This window comes from Cantharellus anzutake, assembly GCF_015039405.1.
Source record: "Cantharellus anzutake strain C23 chromosome Unknown EI90scaffold_8, whole genome shotgun sequence".
Classification (NCBI taxonomy): Eukaryota; Fungi; Basidiomycota; class Agaricomycetes; order Cantharellales; family Hydnaceae; genus Cantharellus; species Cantharellus anzutake.
This window is the reverse complement of record NW_024066958.1, coordinates 678,282-695,656: the sequence shown is the minus strand read 5'-3', so window position 1 is coordinate 695,656 and position 17,375 is coordinate 678,282. Positions and strand designations below refer to the sequence as shown.

The window sequence follows — 17,375 nt, the reverse complement described above, 5'->3', positions numbered from 1 at the left end:
ACGGGCCAGGAGCGTTGTCGATGAGTCTCGCTGATTGCCTTCTTCGAAACGAATGGTTGTTGGAGACGACGCGTCTGCACGAAGTGAGGCGAGAAGGGCGATGTGATTTTGCATGGCCGAGCCTACACCCACGTCTTGAGTCGCGTCGTACGCCGGAGGTGGTGACAGGATGCAGAGTGGGGATATGGGACTCCGGATCGGACAGCGACAATTGCGTGAAGGAGATACCAGCTGTCCAACAATCAACTATTGTGCTTGATGTTGGACAGATGTAACCCCCTCAGCGCCAGAGGCAGTAATGAAGGTGGTTGCACGCTTGAAGGGGGCTGGGGGAGGAGAGGGCAGAGGAGCACCCCGTAATTATTTTTCTAGGCTTGCTAATAATCCCGTCACACGAATAATCCTGATTCCTTCTCGGGAAGGATTTGAGAAAAGTCACCCAGGAAATACTTTTCAATCCCCCATATATTCCATCAAATATGTCACTGAATAAATTACAAATTTGTGGCCATTCACCGCAAAAAACAAAATCAAATCTATTGGTGGGTGTCTGGAACTAACTGGTCTCATGATGCACGCAGTATTAGACTCCCCCAAAAAATTTCCAATCGATTGTGGCCAGAAAGCGCAACGGAAAGGTGCAAGTGCACTCGGTCGACTCCACAAACTGATCGGCCTTCCCAAGGGTTAGTCATAAGAATCGAGACATGACTTTGGGAAGCCCATGATCTGCATTCCCTCACGTAGAAAATTTTCATCAAGAGTTCCCATAACAGCTCTCAGCGACGCCTCGGGTAGTGCATCGTCAACATCCATGAGCCGCACGGGGATTGCCGTCGCCAAAACAACTTCAAGAAACAGCCGACGCAAGCCAGCATGTTCAATCTTGGTAAAAGGTCCAGAGATCATGCCTCTCGTTGGATGGTTCACAATGAAGCAAGGGCACATGCGTTGCCGCAATTCCAGGGTGTCCTAATAAAAAGAAAGAGGCAAGGTTTAAACATAATGAAATCCTTGTCCCTCGTCGTCATGGCGCTGGCGGCTCGGAAAGGGGTAACAGTCCCAACACTATTGGGCTCACCTGTGAGCTTAACAGACCGCGCCGTCTTTGACACACGTGAAGTATGAATAAAAGAGTGGTCTGACGGCGAGAAGTCGGTTCATTAGTGCAGTGAGGGCATAAAATGCAAACTTGATTACCTCTGTTGTCGGCAGGTCCTTGGTCCCCAATTCCCAGATGAAACGTGGTAAACCCAGAATCCATTTAACAAAATCAGAACGTGAGGGCGAGTTGGCCCCCAGATTAAACCGACCCCGATACATCCGTTCGGAACTCACCTGAGGACAAAGAACGAAAAAAATGGTCTGTTTGAGTGTCTGAAGATTTGATGGGCGTTTGGCCGCGGATCGAAGAACTCACAAGGCACAATCGGGCAATGAACTCAATTGCTGGTCGTTTCACCGCAGACATCGAATTCGTCCGAGAACCATGCTCCAATACAGCCGCAAGGACTCGATCAGCGATCGTTTCCGTTTCTGTCCCCGAAAACCAACTGTCGCTCATGCTGGCTTGCTTTGAGTTGATAAGCGACCACAGGGTCGGGAGCAGTGAAATGTACGCCGTCGCCGACAGCGGTGTTCCCATCGGCCTCGAAGAGGTGACTCTCTAATAACGGCGGAATCGGCCAAGTGAGAACAATAGGTAGCGGAAAACGGCGTAGTACGTACTGTACCCTGTAATGCCTCAACAACATAATCTCCAACACGATCTTCCTGTATTAAAACTTTTGCATTGGCTTTCGTAAAATCATTTTTACTTCCTCGGGAGGCTCCCGAGCTGGATGTCACATATAACGAGGTGAGTTCGCAGTTCACTAAGCCCAATTCTTGCAATAGCTGTTCGCTCTGTAAGCCAATACTTGTCTGAGCACATGGGATGCAAGCATACATTGTTCCAAGAATACGCACCTCAGAACCACAATCATGAATTGTCTCGGCATGGAAAGGGAAGTATGTCGCCATATACCCAAGGAGCGTTCGAAGATTGTCGAATACTTGAATATCCGGCCGGTTCTGAAGTTCAGGCGTTTATATAGGAGAGGACCACGTTAACGCTAAGATAGATGACCCACATCTCTACCCAATAGGACCACATACAACGTTCTTGCAATTTGGCCCACCACATGCAAGAGTCCCACGTTGACTGGATCAAAGGGAGTCCGCATACTCGGGGCGAATACCAATGGGGCAACGTCAAGCCATGTTGCAACGAGAACAGGGTGCAACTTAATGGCGAGTTCCTTCAGGCAATGGGTTAGATCAACGAGACGCTGTTCGGTGTGTACCTACTTCTACTGCATTCTCCTTATGCGGATCCCGGCTCAAGTTGTCAGCGCAGGCACTCTGAATCGTATCCAAGCTCCATTCTCCGAGCCCCGCCTCGTCGACAAGCGAGAAATTGGAAGGGCAACAGGAGTTCTCCTCAGTGGAAGAATCCTGCTCCTCCAACGCAACAGGGATCCATCGGGAGCTCCTTCCCTTCCGCCGACCGCTCACTGTCCGTGTGGGAATCGAACGGCTCGCGAATGATTGGAAGGATGCCCGAGTTTCGAAGGATGAAGCAAAATACCATGTAGGTGTCTCCGACCAACTTGTGGACCCATTGGACATATCCGCATCGCTGGCCGCATCGGGGCTCAAGCTGACCCTTAAAAAGTTTGAGAGAGACTTGAGAAGAATTGATTTCGACTAATGTTTGCGGGTCAGAGTTGCTGGAATGATGCGTCAAGACGGTGCCTACACTTGTGGATAACATAAGACTGGACATGGAGCTAAAGGGACCCTTCTCTGCAGTCATCGTAATCAATGTCATCATGAACCCAGAAATCGATGTCCTGACCTTCAGGCTTGGATTTGATATCTAATTGTGCCAAATACCCATCAAGTAGCCTCCTTCCATGCTGAACGTTCCCCTTTGACGATGATTCGTCTTGTGCATAATGGGCTGAATATGAACCAGAATTGGATGGCCCGAAACAACCGCCGACCACCTCTTCTGGAATCACTTCAAGGAACACATCGAGAAGTCGGACAGCATCTATCCGAACCTCAGGGAAAATGTGAGAAAGAGCAGATGCTGTGAATAGCATAAGAAGTGGCATGTGAGGCTTGAGGCTACTCTATTGAATGGATATCAGGTCACCCCCGGAATATCCCGACAGGCCACTTGCGTACCTTGGGGATGATTGGGAGGAGCCAAGACAGGAAGGAGATAAGAGCATTCCGTACAGATGCGTCCTATACGAACGGGTATGAGAAAACCAAATCACCCTCACTGTTGAGTCATATTTACGTCGTCGGATATAAGTTTTACACAAGCGTTGATGAGAGTTCCCAGCGAGGCTGTAATGATAGATGGGTTTTCGCTCAGGATTTCTCTAAATCCCCGTAAGGTATCTGCAATGGCGTCAGACGATGAGGTACTCAAATGTTCCAACGTACTCACCAGCTCGAACCCCAGGACTATAGTGACGGGCATGAGTAACTAGCTCGTCAAACGTCAGATTGCGACGTGTCTTCGGTATGTCGTCACCCTTTCTGACGGTTATGCTTTGTCGGGGTAGTGCAATAGCTGCCCTAACAGGTGAAAACAATCCAATGAAGCGACTCAATAATAAAACAGCTCACTCTTTGCTTTGAATGACGTATCCGTAGCATTGCTTGCAAGTTTCTTTCCCTTCCCCAATTTGAGCTTCGTTTTCTGGTCCGCATCATCAGCAGGCACCCGAAAGATACCTTTGATCGAGCATACCTTAAAGTCAGCCTGTTGTCCTTTCTTCCCTTTTGAGCTTTTCGGCATCACCGGAGCCCGTGTAACAGATATCTCAACGAACAAAAGCACCAACAAGGGCGCCTAAAGGTTGTGGCCCCGTTGTCGGTCACACGTGATCAAACGCCGCACCTTCAACGGAGTTGGCCGAGTTCAATACATACGTATTGCCCTAGTCACATTCATGTCCTCGTGGAGCTGGCCGAACTAATCGGCCACATATGGAAGGTGTTCCCTGCCGAGTCCCACGACGCAAACAGCGAGGGTTGTGCCAGAACGCCTTATTCGTATATTAGCCGTCCCCTACACATACATTCCGATATAACGGGATGCCTACGGCTACCATGTGATCACGGGGTCGCAGTTGCAACAGGGATTTTTTTCTACGCCAGTGCGGATTGCTACAATTTACGCACCCTGAAGAAATGCAACACAATTACCACTCGCCTAACAGGTCAGTACTAGAGTGGGAACTCGTGTCGGCATTGGCCTTCCTTGTGTTATCCATAAAATCCACCACGAAAACCCCCCAAAATTTAGATATTGAGACTGTTCCTTTTGTGCCCCAATGAGGTCGTTGGCAGCAGAGGCATGACGCAGTCGCGATGAAAAGGTGGTCCGTATTACGTCCTAAATGAGGGTCAGGACTGTTATCGCTAGAAGACTGGGAATTATGGGCACGGACCACCGAAGGAACGTGCACCCTAAAAGCTCTTGGGGGTCAAATTTTCGCAAGTCACATTTCCCTCAGCATTGATTCTCACTACACCGCTTCTTCCAGGCAGGCGTTCGCACGAGATCTGCACAAAATTAATCCCAAAAATAGGGTTTCAATAGTTACAAAGCAGTCCGTGTGTGGCCGTGTCAATACGTACCCGTCGACCTGTGGCTTTTCTGCCTCTATATCGTAGTTGTATGCATATATTAGATATTCCCCAGTGGTTGCGGAAAATGCTTTGCAGAGCTAAATACAAGTCTTATGGTAGATGGCCCCCAAACTACTCACATTGTCTTTCCACCCCTGCCCGGCCCAGCTAAGTCTCTTAGTGGACTCCCAGGGAATAGATTTCACTATCGTCAAACCATCTGCAACGCTGAACCCTGACGTCGAAGGGCTGGAAGGAATTCACAATTCACACTTCCCCTCATTGTCAGACAGGGAAGTTCGCATTGGCGAAGCCGAAATGGTACTCAAAAACCCGCCATTAGTTTCCCCAATGTTGACCTGCTGCTTAACTTGTTGATATCTGAATTACCAGTCTTAACTCAAAATGATAGGCCCTCGTCCATTCGATGGGGAGAACATGGAGGACGCCAGTTGGCTCTCATGAGCAGTTATGCACCCTAAGAACGCATCAAGGATGGGAGCGTAGTCCGGATTCCCCAGTAACATTGGGGTACTCAAGAGTGGCTCTGAAAGCATCGTATCCCGCCTCAGGCTCATTGGATAATTCAATTACGTTGTGTGAATCCAATCCAAGTTAGGGATTCAATGTGTCTGACCAAGTAACAACCGGGGTCAGAATACGGGAACTGCCCGCAGTCAACCCCGCTCGATGTCGACAATAGCGTGACTGAAAGCTGTCAAGCATAACGACAAGACAATCAGGTGTAGCGTGTATAATTGTGTATTCGATGGGAAACCGTTTATCCACCATGGAAATACTTTGCAACGGAGCATCACACCTTAGTGGGCTGGGGGAGCATTGAATGAGCATCAGCGGGAGGTGCACGGTGCAGACACTCACCTGCAGGAGTCCTAGCAATGTAGTCGATTGCTGCCAAAAGGGAAAGGTCGCAGTCAATAATATTCCTCAATGTTGACTGAAGAAGTTATACCTTGCTGAACACTCTTTATTTGGTCAGCCTCCTCATCTGGAATCTCGATGGAGAACTCCTACGAAGCAGCGGTATAAGTAGTGGGGAATGAAGCGGGTGGAAGCACTTGCCTCTTCGACAGCCATGACAACCTCAACAGCATCTAAGCTGTCAAAACCCAAGTCTTTATCGAATGAGGCGCTCGTGGTCAACTTAGTTAAGATGCACCCTTAGCTTGACCCTCTATCAGTCAGCAAAAATACCCGCCACACCTTCTCCGGCTGAACCTTTTCAAAAGATTGGATAACATTAAGAACGCGCTTTTCGATGTCTTCTCTCGACAAGCTAGAGGCCGAGTATGCCCGTCTAGCAAACGCCAGAGGGAGAGCCCTTATGGCAGGGCGTGCTATTGCTGCCGAGCGGGCAGCTGAGAAAGCAGCATGGACTGGTATACGAAGACGAAGGAAGGATGACATTTTTAAGAACGGCTGAGAAATGTGACGAGAAACTGCACGTGACTGCCCAAACTCTTTACCCTTGGGCCTTGACCAACTCCAGAGTGAACACCTGGGTCCATTATGAAGCATGGAGTCGCGTTTAGAAAGCTTTCAAGAACAAGCTCACACCGCATGCTTATGTTAAGGTGGCTCATTCGTTTGTGCATATCATGCATTGTTTCCATGACCAAGTTACCAGAAACATGGTGACCTCTCTTCTCGAACATGGCCAGATCAAGACCACTGTTGCAAAAGCGAAAGAGACCGCTCGATTAACCGAGAAAGTGGGCATATATTTTAGGCCTCCATCGGATGTTGCTGAAGTGTCCTAGATGATTACTCTGGGAAAGAGAGGTGACAACACAGCAAAACGTCAGGCAGAAGCGTTTCTCATGGTGAAGATGAAGCTTTCAACAAATAAATCATTCACTAAGGCAGTGCTATTTGTAGAACCACAGCAAAACCATACCTGTACTCTTTGACACTTACGCTAAACGTTATGCCCAACGGCCCGGAGGCTACACTCGCATCCACAAGTTCGGCAACCGACCCGGCGACAATGCACCTCATGCTATTATTGAACTTGTAGATGGCCCACATGACATTAAGTTTGACCTTACTGCTAGAGCGGTTGGAAGAGAAACTGTTGAACAAAACATTGTTAATGGGGATTTTACGAAACGCCCTCCTGTCAGGCCTGAGTTGGCGCATTCCAGCCCGCTGCGTCCACGCACGGCACTCAATGTATTTAAAGTACTGAGATATCGCTCGGAAGAAGACCGCCGGAAGTTTGGTGAGAGGGCTGCAGAATGGGCTGTGAGTGCTGTGCGAACCAATTTCTGGAGGTCACGTACCTGATATCGTCTTGTGTAGAACCGACTCATAGTAGAACCTCGGTTTTGGAATGGGTTAAAACAGGGGGTGGACCCGAAGCCCATCACTCCTAAGCCTGAGGAACTATCGAAACCAAGAACTGCCCAAGAGCGGGAGGAGCGTCAAAACGGAACTATCTTCGAGGGGAAGATTCACCAAGCAGGAGAGAGGCTCATCGAGATGGCCCCCGTTCTGGGACAATCGAAAGAGCAGAAACCCTTTTCTCCGCTGTCTATCGCCAGCGGCCATTTGGGGAAGCACAACCCACGATTGCCATTATTCTGGAGGCGCAAAATTGGTAAACTAGACGTTTCCGCCTAAACATCAAGGTGTGAAAGTTCGATATTGGGTTACGGAGCTCTCTAATGACCCATCAAGTCCCCATAGCTTTCTGCATTATACTTGCTTATCTGAGGTGCTTCTAGCCTAGAACCAATTCGATGGGATGGTCCCCGTATCTTTTCCGTTATGTTGGACAACCTCCCGTATCGGATTTGCAACACTCCTCATTCATCTTGATTGGTGAATGTGGGCATTGAGGACTTACTAACCGCTCGGAGTGACGAAGGGTTGGCGCCAGGGTGTCACCGGTATTTGCTATCGACTGCTTGTGCAAATCCATTTGAAACAGCTGAAACACCAACATCATGCATGCTTGGTTATAGTAAGAACCGGATTTATGGCTCCTGGCCTCGTGGTGGGCCTCACCCTAGTATTTTCATTGTCACAAAGCTTGAGAGTCAATAGCGTCAATTTGATATTGAATCGCGTGAATTGCAAGCGAGGCTCGACTAGGGCTAAAAGCTACCTAGGTGTCTTGTCAAGTGGCATCCCGTCGAGGTCGACTGAAGAGTTAAACGAGGATGAATACGTAGTCAGGGATCCAGGTACGCATGCTGTTAGGGAGCGCGCTCCCAATGAATGCTTAATCATGCACACATTCACGTCAAGCTTTCAGAATCGCAGGGCCGGCACCCCGAAAATCAGTGACTCGTGTATGCGGCAGCTTTGGACTGAATGCAAGACCTTGACATCGTGTTCCCAAAGTGACAAAGGCATAAACAAGTTCTCCGATACGTTCCAAAGTCCTGGTGAACATGAGATTTGTTTGGTGCTTCGGGTAGGCGCGCATCCACACGTTGATACGCAAGGAGGCGAGAAATGACCAAGTTTGTTTACGGCTGTTGCTCCGCCACGCAGCGGTGTTCCTTAGCACATACTTTGGGTGGTTCCTGCAAAGATGCCTGCACCCAATACCTGGGTAGTCCATGTCCCCTGCGAAGGCAATTCCACCAAGAACACGCGTTGAACAGCGGGTGGCATCAACAACTAACAGTGCTGTGTGACCGCGAAGTGAATTGACCCCCGGAACCGAGACAATTTATAAACCTTGCTCCATAGCTTCCTGTTGGTGTTTCCTCCCCCCTCCCCCTTTCGACTATTTCCCGCCTCGACTGTCGTCCCTGGCTCCAGAAATGACTTCTCACTCGTATCCACTTGAGTTTGATGTCGAGCTCGGTACTCTCGCAATCTCAGCCACTCTCCTTTCCTCGTCAACTCATCGACGCGTCTTAGTAGAGGAACCAATCTCCCCACGTCCATCCGATTCCACGCCACCATCGGAAACTGTATCCTACACGGTGTTGTCCAGTTCATACCCGACATGGCCGCCAGATTCAACGTTGTCGGCCTCACCATCGCCACCACGTGCCCCATTCCCTGCGCAAGAACACCCTCCTCCCCCATTTACTGAGGTTCCGCTGACAGCGAGCGGTCTAACTCAGAGGCAGACTTCATACTTGGGTGGAGAGGCCTCGCCACAGGGATCTGATCTCATGGCCACCGACAACGAGGAGGACCCTCCATTCATGCCACCACCAGCGTACGCTCCCACTGTTGATACTGGGCCAGAATACACCCGAATAAACGAGAATCCGGAGACTCTGGCGCGATATCTCTTCAGAAATGGATTTTGTAGGTCATCTTCCTCATAATCACTGGCGTAGTGAGGCGCTGACTCGGAACTTATTTGCAACTCTTAATGCCGCATTTGGAACCGTGGCCCCTATTGCGCGCTATTCACTCAGTTTTCCCTTTCTTCTGGATACTGGGGGCCTCTATCCTCATCTCGAACCTCAATCCTATACCGCGTCCTGGTGACTTAGCATCGGACGTGAAGACCGAGGCAGAGTACGCACAGGAGTTGGGCATCATTCGCGCCACCGAGCTTAAGTGGGCGTGGCGTTCACTGTATGCACTCCTAATCTTCGCGTGCCTATGCGTGATGGCTGTATACATTTACTTGGCGAGATCCGGCTAGGTCACGCTCAGGAGGAAGAGAAGACCTGTCCTAGGACATTCCACGAGCAACAAAATCTGTATTTTGCATCAAGAGGTGCTGATGACTGGACGTTGCGCCATTCATCCTATGTGATGGTTCCCGGTTGCATTGACGCGACCTGCGTCGCCCATCCCTCTACGCGCACACGTCCACCCGCAGGAAGACCGAAAGGGAGCCGACCAATGATTCGTATTCGCCTCCAGACCCTTCAACCCGTTGAAGCGCATTTGAGCTTATAACTGCTCTCCCAACCCAAATTTCCAGTGCTCTGCCCCTCCCCCCTCGTGTTTTCGATTTGTTCCACCAACTTTTCATCTACCCCTCCATTCGTATCGAAGTCACACAAGCATCGTGTTTTCCCTTACCCATTCAACCCTTCACTCATATGCTTTTTGTTCTTCCGCCCGGCATCAGTATTAGTTCAGTACCCCTTTATCACATTCCATATCATGTCGTTCTCTTGCATTCTTCTAAGCAAAGTCATCCATAACAATTCATATTCAGATCGATATCACCCTTAGTAATTCTATCACTCATGTTGTACGTACCTTCACGAATGCCAGTCCCTCTCGCCAGGGGACCGCTTATTACGATGCACGCATTGCCCCTGAGATGGCACAATTGACTTGTGCATGTGCGTATGAGGTGGTACATAGCCAGCAGTCTGCCATTACAGAGATCAGATAGTATAGATCTATCGAAGGAGGAATCCGATGGCCGAGGGCGATGCAACTCAAGAAAGCCGATGAATTGGAGTCACTCAAAGCCACAGGCATTTGAGAGAAGGGCTATTGTATGTACATACGTACGGGGTGCGGGAAGTTTTAGGAACCAGCAGACGGTGGACTTGGGTTGCTATAGGTGAAAACCAAATTAACGTACAGTGCGTACGCAGCCGCCAAGTCTCCGGAGCCTTGTATATGGCCATTATCAGGAGGTAGCCAACTAGGCGTCACACTAAAAAACCTAAGGAACCCTCTCATCGGAAATGAAGAAGTCCGCCACGCTCCGAGCCTTCATCGAACCTTGTGATTTGCTGAACGATGTACGTACACCAATATCTACAGGATTTGTCGTTTGACCTCGCAGTAAGATTTGATGAGAACCAACAGAAAGGACATGAAGACAGTAGGTCGTTCTCACTCCTCCGTGGTTCAAACAAAGAGATGACGTCGGCATGATGAAGTCACAAGGAAATCTGAGGCTGTCGAATTCTGAGAAGGATGATGGATGAGTCGTTCGGTTAAGAAAGAACTTGGGGGGGAGCGTGTTCAAGGGTATCTACCGATCTAGGCATGACTTCGATGCAAAGGTAGCTGATATATCATCGTTTTGGGGTGCCCACGTACGACTACGGTTATTCGGATTGCGCGCGGGCTCATCCCATGGAACGCGGGGGTCCACGTCCACTGTGCACTGATCACCAGTTCCGTCGGCGAGCGTTTCACTGTGCGCGCGCAACCACGTTCCAGGTTATTGTGACCGACCTTCCTGTTTCGTACTAGTTACTGCAATATGGTCCATATCCATCAGCGTATTCAAAAACAAAAGAGTTCGAGAAACGAGTATCAAGAAAGGACATGAAGAGATCGGGCAAATCATGAAGGAACGACAAACGCTTGGTCTGAACTCATAAAGGTAGGGTTCTCGCAATAGCGTCTTGGCAAGGGCAACATGATATGTGGTATCTTCTCAAGTCCCCTGGAAATTTGATCGCTGGGAGAAGAGTAAAAGGACCTGATACTGCAGTTGCTGGCCTTGGTGAAGGCACGAAGCACGAGGTCATCAATTGAGTTGGGTTCTATATATGGCGCGCACATATGTCATTCACAGGTCAAATGATGAAAGCAATGCGGCGGTTGGTGTTTGGGCGAGTACAGGATGTGAAACGAAGGGGATGAAAACAAGGAGCCATATGTGAGCGACAGAATGCCAATAGCGAGACGCCTGGTCAAAAGGTGGGAAACCGCTGAGGGAAGCGGTTAAAACATGACTTGATAGCCGGAGGCTAATCAACTGTGCGTTATTCTCATCAGACCAATGCGATTATGCTGCTTGTCTGGGCATCGCATAGAAGATGACGTAAGGGGCGTCATGGAGCAATGTAACCTCGTGGACCAGCCGTTCGGCCCGATTCTAATGGCTCAGAACTGCAGTTCAGTTTGTTTTGCATTAGCACATTATTTCTGGATGGCTGCCAGCTTCCCAGTTAGATGGTGTAATGCTCTCGAGTCCAATCTCGTTGATAGATTCGGCTGAACACGCCCTGAGTCGACATGCCAGTTGTGTATTGCGAAAAATCAGCAAAGTTCAAGTATTCCGCAAGAGCAAGCCACGACACTTGAGGTCTGTTGTCACCAATAGCACCAACGCGATTCAAAACCCGCAAGACCGCGAGCAGCGCGCAGTGGAAAGTAATTAGTACGATAATTTCCGGATTGCACCCCAAGTGCCAAGTCCAAACTACATGCGGCGCGTACCGTAAGCATGCGAGAAATCCCGTTGCGCAGAAACCCAATGTAGCTGGAATTTGTCGAGGTCGAGTTTACTGAATCGCATGCAACAACAATTTTTAGGATTTGTAAACAAAAACCGCCGGTGGGCCCTCTGTCGCAGAAAATTCATGGAGTCCATTGATCTACTTTTTCCTGGACCTACAGCTCGACACGAACATGTTGTTGATTCAATTCGGTGGCGGGCTACACGTGGCGTGGAAATAGCCGGCTATTTCCTATTGGGATCGTTTACTGTAGAAACGACCTCACCAACCGTTCTTTAAATACATCAGGTCTCTCCTTACGCCCTTCTCTTTGCCCTTACCTTCCTTTCAGCCTCCCTAGTCTGCGACCTCCTCAGATCCGCCCGCGAATGTCCAGTTCGTTTGACTCAAGTAGGCGACCACTCGCCGCTGGCACTCACCAATATGACTCGGAGTATGACCTCGTGGAGTCCTATAGTTACACTCCGCGCGCACCTCCAAAGCATGGGACGAAAAAATGGATAAAAATAGGTATCCCGGTAGCTGTCATTGTCGTAATTGGTGCTGTAGTCGGCATCATCTTGGCATTGAAGAATCACAAAAGCAGCAATCATTCAGGCCCATCGTCCTCAACTGGCCCCCAAAATCTTGGAGTGTTCTACACCGCGACAGACGCATATGGTCTTCCAGTCTACCCTTCTACGGTTCGTGCTGAGATTGCATTGTCGGAGAGACCCATGCCCATGCGGTTTTGATGTTCAGACGAACTCTGCACTCTTTGGAACTCCCACCTTCAACCCACAGGCAAAGCTCCAGTGGCCAAAAGATCCCTTCACGCCCACAAGCCCTGCACCCACTACCGTCCGCAGCGACCGTCCCCGGTTGATAGCACCTGCCTACAAATGGGTCGCGTTACCCAGTCTGATCCCTCAGGATCCCTACCTGAAAAGCTGGAATGATACCATTTTCCACAATGCTTCTGTTGCGTTGGCTGCAGATCCACTTGTTTATGCCATTGATGGCGGACTGGGTGGGAGTGGTGTGCTCGATGTCGCTCGTCAGATGAAAATGAGAGTCAAGTCCCTCGCATATGCATATCGCATGTCAAACAACACACAGTATGCCGACCGTATTTTTCGGGAGCTTCAAGTAAGCGATTGTATTCCCTGTATACGATATTTGGCATCCTGACTCTTGACTCAACCAGAACGGAGCTGGCAATACAACCAATTCCTTTGGTACTGCTCCAGATAATTGGAATACGGAGCACTTCCTCGATCTCGCCGAGTTTACCGCCGCATATGCAATCGCATACGATTGGTTATACGAGTACTGGCAGCCCACGCAACGCCAGGCGATTATGTGGTCCATCCTCAATCTGGGACTCAAATGGGGTATTCAGGGTTACACAAATTCTTCTGTTTGGTTCGCGTGGTGGCGCCTACCTGGAAATAACGACGGGAACTGGAACTGTGTCTGCAATTCTGGTTTGACAATGGGTGCGCTCGCCATCTTGGGGGATGATCCAACCGGGATGGCAGCGCAGATGCTCGGCCTTACAATACCCAATGCTGTCCAAGGGTGTGCGCTCGCTCCCTCCACTGACGGAACCTGGTCAGAAACGGCGAATTATTGGTGAGTGAATGCGTTTCTTGATCTTGAAGGCAGCCAAGTTGATGAATTTGTCTTATCAAATAATGAAGGTACTTCGGTACGCAGGTAAGTAATCTGCTCACTTCGCAATCCCGGAATGGGCATGAACAGCCATTGGCACCATGTAGGCGCACGCGGAGATGTCGTCCTCCCTCCTGACGGCAACTGGGTCACACTATGGACTCCTTACCGCTAACCCGGCAGCCAATAATAGTGGTCTGTACCACCTCTATGTTACTGGGATGACGTCCCTCTTCAACTATGGCGATTGTGGCCCAAATAAGTACAGCACAACTGCAAATGCGATGATGTTCTATGGAGGTTTCTTTAATATCCCAGCCTACACGCTTATGCAGCGTGATCGAATTGACGCTCCCGAACCTGGTGCCATGTTCTGGTATGATCCCAGTATCAATGGGGCGTTTTGGGATAACCTGCCCTTGGATCACTACTTCGACAACGGACAGGACCAGTGGGCGTCGATGCGTACCAGTTGGACGGATGATAAGGGACTATATGTCGCTATCAAAGCAGGGAATCTTACTGGCCACCAAGCACATGGAGATCTTGATGCGGGCGATTTCGTACTTGACGTCATGGGCGATCGGGTAGCAGGCGAACTTGGGTCTGCAAACTATCTCGCCCAAAACTACTTCTCAAATGAGACGCAGATTAGTGACCGGTGGTTGTACTACAGGAAACGCACCGAAGGTCAAAATACCATCGTTGTGAATTATCAGAACCAAAATGTTTTAGGCCAGCCCACTACCCATTTCGGATCTTCGGGGACTGTCCAGCCTGGAGGCACCACTGTTTTTACACCCCCGAAAGATTCGACGGCTTTCTTCACTGCGGATCTCACACAATCTTACTTCGGGGTGTGAGTACAATGAGTCCTTGGAATCATCATTTATATTCAAAGTTTGTCTTGCAGTTCTGTCAAACGCGGCCTTCGTCTTCTGAATGGACGCAAGCAGGTCTTGCTCCAGGATGATATAACAAATGCCAACGTCACATCCCAGTGGCGTATGCACACTAACACAACAGTGACAACCAGTGGAACAACCGCCACGCTCGTCATGCCAGGCACAGGAACCAAGGTGATCGCAACGATACTGAATGCACCATCAGGCATACAGTTCTCGACAGCTCAACCGGTTCGGTACCCGACTGATCCTCCATTACCTGCTGGTGATGCCAATCAGGATCCATCTAATGATGGTGTGACTGTGCTTATCATTGACATACCGAAGGGTACGAACAGTATTCAGGTCCTGTTCAACCCTCAGTGGCCAGGTATGAGCGGCAGCGACTTCGTCACTCCACCTAGCGTCCCCATCGACCAGTGGACTCTAACGAGCCACAATTAAGTTTTTTTTTCGTAATCCCGCAGATCTTACCCTTCATAACCTACACCATTCTCTTATTTCTTCCCCTTTGTTTCATGTCCTTTCTGACTCGAGCTGGACGATCAATTGCCTTATTGCCTTTTCTAAATAACTTATACCTTCGCCCACTGACCGCGCATTTATGCAAGCCTTCTTTTCGTTCCTTTACATAGATTGTGAACTATCTGATCTTGCAGTTGTATTCAGCCTTCAAAGAAGAATCGGCCCTTATCACAAGAAGCTCAGAACCCAGTTAAACCTCTTGTCTTTGCATGGGTCCGGCTGTACGTGTAATCGTAAAAGTGCATTCAATTCCTAAAAACTCGGATCCAAGTAGCGAGCTGGTTTTCGGAGTAGATGATCGGACATAAACTCTTTAACCCCGTTCCATGTAACTTATCATTTGTATTGAAAACGGTATTGGGCTGGTCTGCATCAAATCCATTGATTGCGGATTGGTCCGGAGACCGAGATTTTTGAATTGTAATACAGAGGGGTACTTGATTATTTTCTAACATTGTGACGGCTGGGTTTGAGTCAAGAAACAGGGAAACGGGAAACGGGATAAGGATAAGAAGGCAGAACAACTTGAAGAGAGGAAGAAACGAGTCAGCCTCAAGATCTGAATTGGCGTTTAAGCTTTGAGAGATTGGCCTTGAGACCGTGTTCCAGCATGCGCTTGAGAAGGAAATTAATGGACGTAAGATAGGTGCAGTCGGACGCTTCGGTGACTCCAGCGCCGCCAGTGAGCAAGCCTGCAAACCTGCCCTTGCCATCGACGACAACGGAACCAGAGTCGCCGAGCTTAGAAAAAGCTCCTGATTCAGAATTGCGAGGCAAGACAGCGACCTCCTTTGACATCTGACTGGGCTGACCCTTGAAGTACACTCTGGTGAATGAACGGATGGTGTTGAGGCGTCCGACAGTGAGGCCAGAGCCGTAGCCACGCTTGATGACCATAATGGATGGGTCATTGTGGTGGTCGACAGTCTTTGGGCCAAGCTTCCACATCTCCTCGTCTGAGATGGTGCCATAGAACTTGAGGAGACGGTTTCCCGGATATTTGAACGAAGGCGGGTTGGTGGGGTGAGGGGACATCCAGGCCGTGAACTCATCAATGGGGATGATGGTGCCGAGGTCAATGACGTTTCCAACGAAGTTAGAAAAATCGACTTTGGAATCGTCGATCTCAATCACCGCCCAATCCTCCATGAATCCTTCCTCTCCAACGTTGAGACCGATGGGGGGAGACAGAACAACGTGTCCGAGAACACGGTTTTTCCGGTTCTTCCATTCTCCGGAGACATCCGCAAGGAACTTCTCAAGGGCTCCAATCGCATTCCTCAACTCCTCCAACTGGGGCAGGACCTGATTGCGCTCTGCCTCAGCCTCCTCCTCATCCATCTGCTCAGCATCCTCCAACCGGCGCTTGAAGTGCTCGATGACGATGTTCTTGCCACCGATCTCGGACCCGATGGCCAGGATATGATCCTCTATCGCAGCGTCGCTAAACAGCAAGACATTCCTACGGCGCTGGCTGGAGTTGCGATGCCAGTGGAGCTCATTGGGTCCTTCATCGGGGTGGAAGAGAACGTGTCTGGCCGTGACAAGGTAAATCTTGCCAGGGTTGCGGGGGTCGGAGATGAAGAAACCACCAGTTCCCTCGATGAACGGGGTAGCTTCGGCACAGATGGGGAGACCAAGGGCAGTGGAGCAAGGCTCCCGGGCCTGGGCGGTGGGGTGGGAGGTGGGGACGGGCTTGTACATTTTGAGACCGGCAGGACGGATAACCTCCGACTCTCGAATTTCGACATGGACATCATCGATATTGTAAGCAGAAAGGATGTTCTTGCAGTGGGTTGCAACCTTGATGCCATTCTCAGCAGAGAGGGACCCAGGGATGACTCCCATCCAGATGATAGCGGGAGGAGAGAGTCTGCCAGCATACCCCATGCGGATTGGGTCCAGACTCGTGCACTTTACGCCCTTGGAGTCCAAATAGTCAATCATGGTGGGACCAACTGTGGTCTCCCAGATCTTTTGGAGAGGGTGCAAGCCAAGAGGACTAGACTCCTTGGGAAGAAGGTATGCTTCGGGGCCTGTTGGCTCGACCCAGATCTTGGCACTGGAGCGAGCGACCAAACGGGGCTGAGAGGGTATGCCATAGTAGAAGTACTGAGCCTCAACAGACGAAGGAGGGTATGGAGTAGTTGGAACTGCAGGAGTCTCGGTGTAGCTGACACGAATAGCGCGATGAGAGTTGGAGTCATTGGTGGCAGCCATAGCAACACGAGTGGTGACAAATGCGGGTGGTGCTATCAGTTTGATAACAGCGCCAAGGACTCCATGACTTCGTACTACATATTATATATATATGGAGGTTAGAACCAAATCTTAGTTCATGAGGTTTATTGAACGGTTATCACGGGTGGCTCACAACTAGATAATACATTATTTACATTTATTTACAATACAAACAAGTCCCACCATAGATGCA

The 17,375-nt window shown here is 49.7% G+C and overlaps 8 protein-coding genes across 8 annotated transcripts; 4 read left to right on the top strand and 4 right to left on the bottom strand.

The window, feature by feature from the left end:
- Positions 1 to 455: 455 nt before the first annotated feature.
- Positions 456 to 3,960, bottom strand: EI90DRAFT_3041280 (uncharacterized protein). Its single transcript, XM_039059084.1, is given in 16 exon segments — positions 456 to 554; positions 565 to 972; positions 1,082 to 1,141; positions 1,201 to 1,338; positions 1,421 to 1,666; positions 1,729 to 1,905; positions 1,969 to 2,073; positions 2,133 to 2,300; positions 2,350 to 2,748; positions 2,801 to 2,847; positions 2,900 to 3,179; positions 3,235 to 3,297; positions 3,353 to 3,456; positions 3,506 to 3,631; positions 3,688 to 3,760; positions 3,812 to 3,960. 15 exon segments carry the CDS (start codon positions 3,857 to 3,859, stop codon positions 688 to 690), a joined length of 2,319 nt encoding a protein of 772 aa, XP_038920259.1. The 5' UTR covers positions 3,860 to 3,960; the 3' UTR covers positions 456 to 554; positions 565 to 687.
- A 1,549-nt stretch (positions 3,961 to 5,509) lies between these two features.
- On the bottom strand, positions 5,510 to 6,123 carry EI90DRAFT_2908845 (uncharacterized protein; the record flags this gene model as incomplete). The annotated part of the gene is made up of 4 exons (XM_039054347.1): positions 5,510 to 5,607; positions 5,669 to 5,726; positions 5,788 to 5,859; positions 5,920 to 6,123. The coding sequence occupies 4 exons, from the start codon at positions 6,121 to 6,123 to the stop codon at positions 5,510 to 5,512; spliced, it is 432 nt and encodes a 143-aa protein (XP_038920258.1).
- Positions 6,124 to 6,225: 102 nt separating this feature from the next.
- EI90DRAFT_2967856 (ribosomal protein L17) lies at positions 6,226 to 7,002 on the top strand (the record flags this gene model as incomplete). The annotated part of the gene is made up of 4 exons (XM_039055610.1): positions 6,226 to 6,290; positions 6,344 to 6,428; positions 6,477 to 6,539; positions 6,595 to 7,002. 4 exons carry the CDS (start codon positions 6,226 to 6,228, stop codon positions 7,000 to 7,002), a joined length of 621 nt encoding a protein of 206 aa, XP_038920257.1.
- A 515-nt stretch (positions 7,003 to 7,517) lies between these two features.
- On the top strand, positions 7,518 to 8,375 carry EI90DRAFT_2528518 (uncharacterized protein). Its single transcript, XM_039053182.1, has one exon. The coding sequence runs from the start codon at positions 7,697 to 7,699 to the stop codon at positions 8,180 to 8,182; it is 486 nt and encodes a 161-aa protein (XP_038920256.1). The 5' UTR covers positions 7,518 to 7,696; the 3' UTR covers positions 8,183 to 8,375.
- On the top strand, positions 8,338 to 9,432 carry EI90DRAFT_2528446 (uncharacterized protein). Its single transcript, XM_039053181.1, has 3 exons — positions 8,338 to 8,991; positions 9,105 to 9,267; positions 9,338 to 9,432. Exons 1-3 carry the CDS (start codon positions 8,493 to 8,495, stop codon positions 9,369 to 9,371), a joined length of 696 nt encoding a protein of 231 aa, XP_038920255.1. The 5' UTR covers positions 8,338 to 8,492; the 3' UTR covers positions 9,372 to 9,432.
- A 3,025-nt stretch (positions 9,433 to 12,457) lies between these two features.
- Positions 12,458 to 15,261, top strand: EI90DRAFT_3041266 (chondroitin AC/alginate lyase). The gene is made up of 5 exons (XM_039059083.1): positions 12,458 to 12,986; positions 13,045 to 13,472; positions 13,541 to 13,556; positions 13,619 to 14,370; positions 14,425 to 15,261. Exons 1-5 carry the CDS (start codon positions 12,516 to 12,518, stop codon positions 14,858 to 14,860), a joined length of 2,103 nt encoding a protein of 700 aa, XP_038920254.1. The 5' UTR covers positions 12,458 to 12,515; the 3' UTR covers positions 14,861 to 15,261.
- Positions 15,262 to 16,708, bottom strand: EI90DRAFT_3041264 (uncharacterized protein; the record flags this gene model as incomplete). The annotated part of the gene is made up of 2 exons (XM_039059082.1): positions 15,522 to 16,708; positions 15,262 to 15,380 (listed from the first exon to the last, which is right to left on the bottom strand). A coding segment is annotated over exon 1 (1,124 nt), but the record flags the coding sequence as incomplete, so codon positions are not given.
- Positions 16,709 to 16,761: 53 nt separating this feature from the next.
- Positions 16,762 to 17,362, bottom strand: EI90DRAFT_3041261 (uncharacterized protein). Its single transcript, XM_039059081.1, has one exon. It carries the CDS (start codon positions 17,146 to 17,148, stop codon positions 16,885 to 16,887), a length of 264 nt encoding a protein of 87 aa, XP_038920252.1. The 5' UTR covers positions 17,149 to 17,362; the 3' UTR covers positions 16,762 to 16,884.
- Between the last annotated feature and the right edge of the window lie 13 nt (positions 17,363 to 17,375).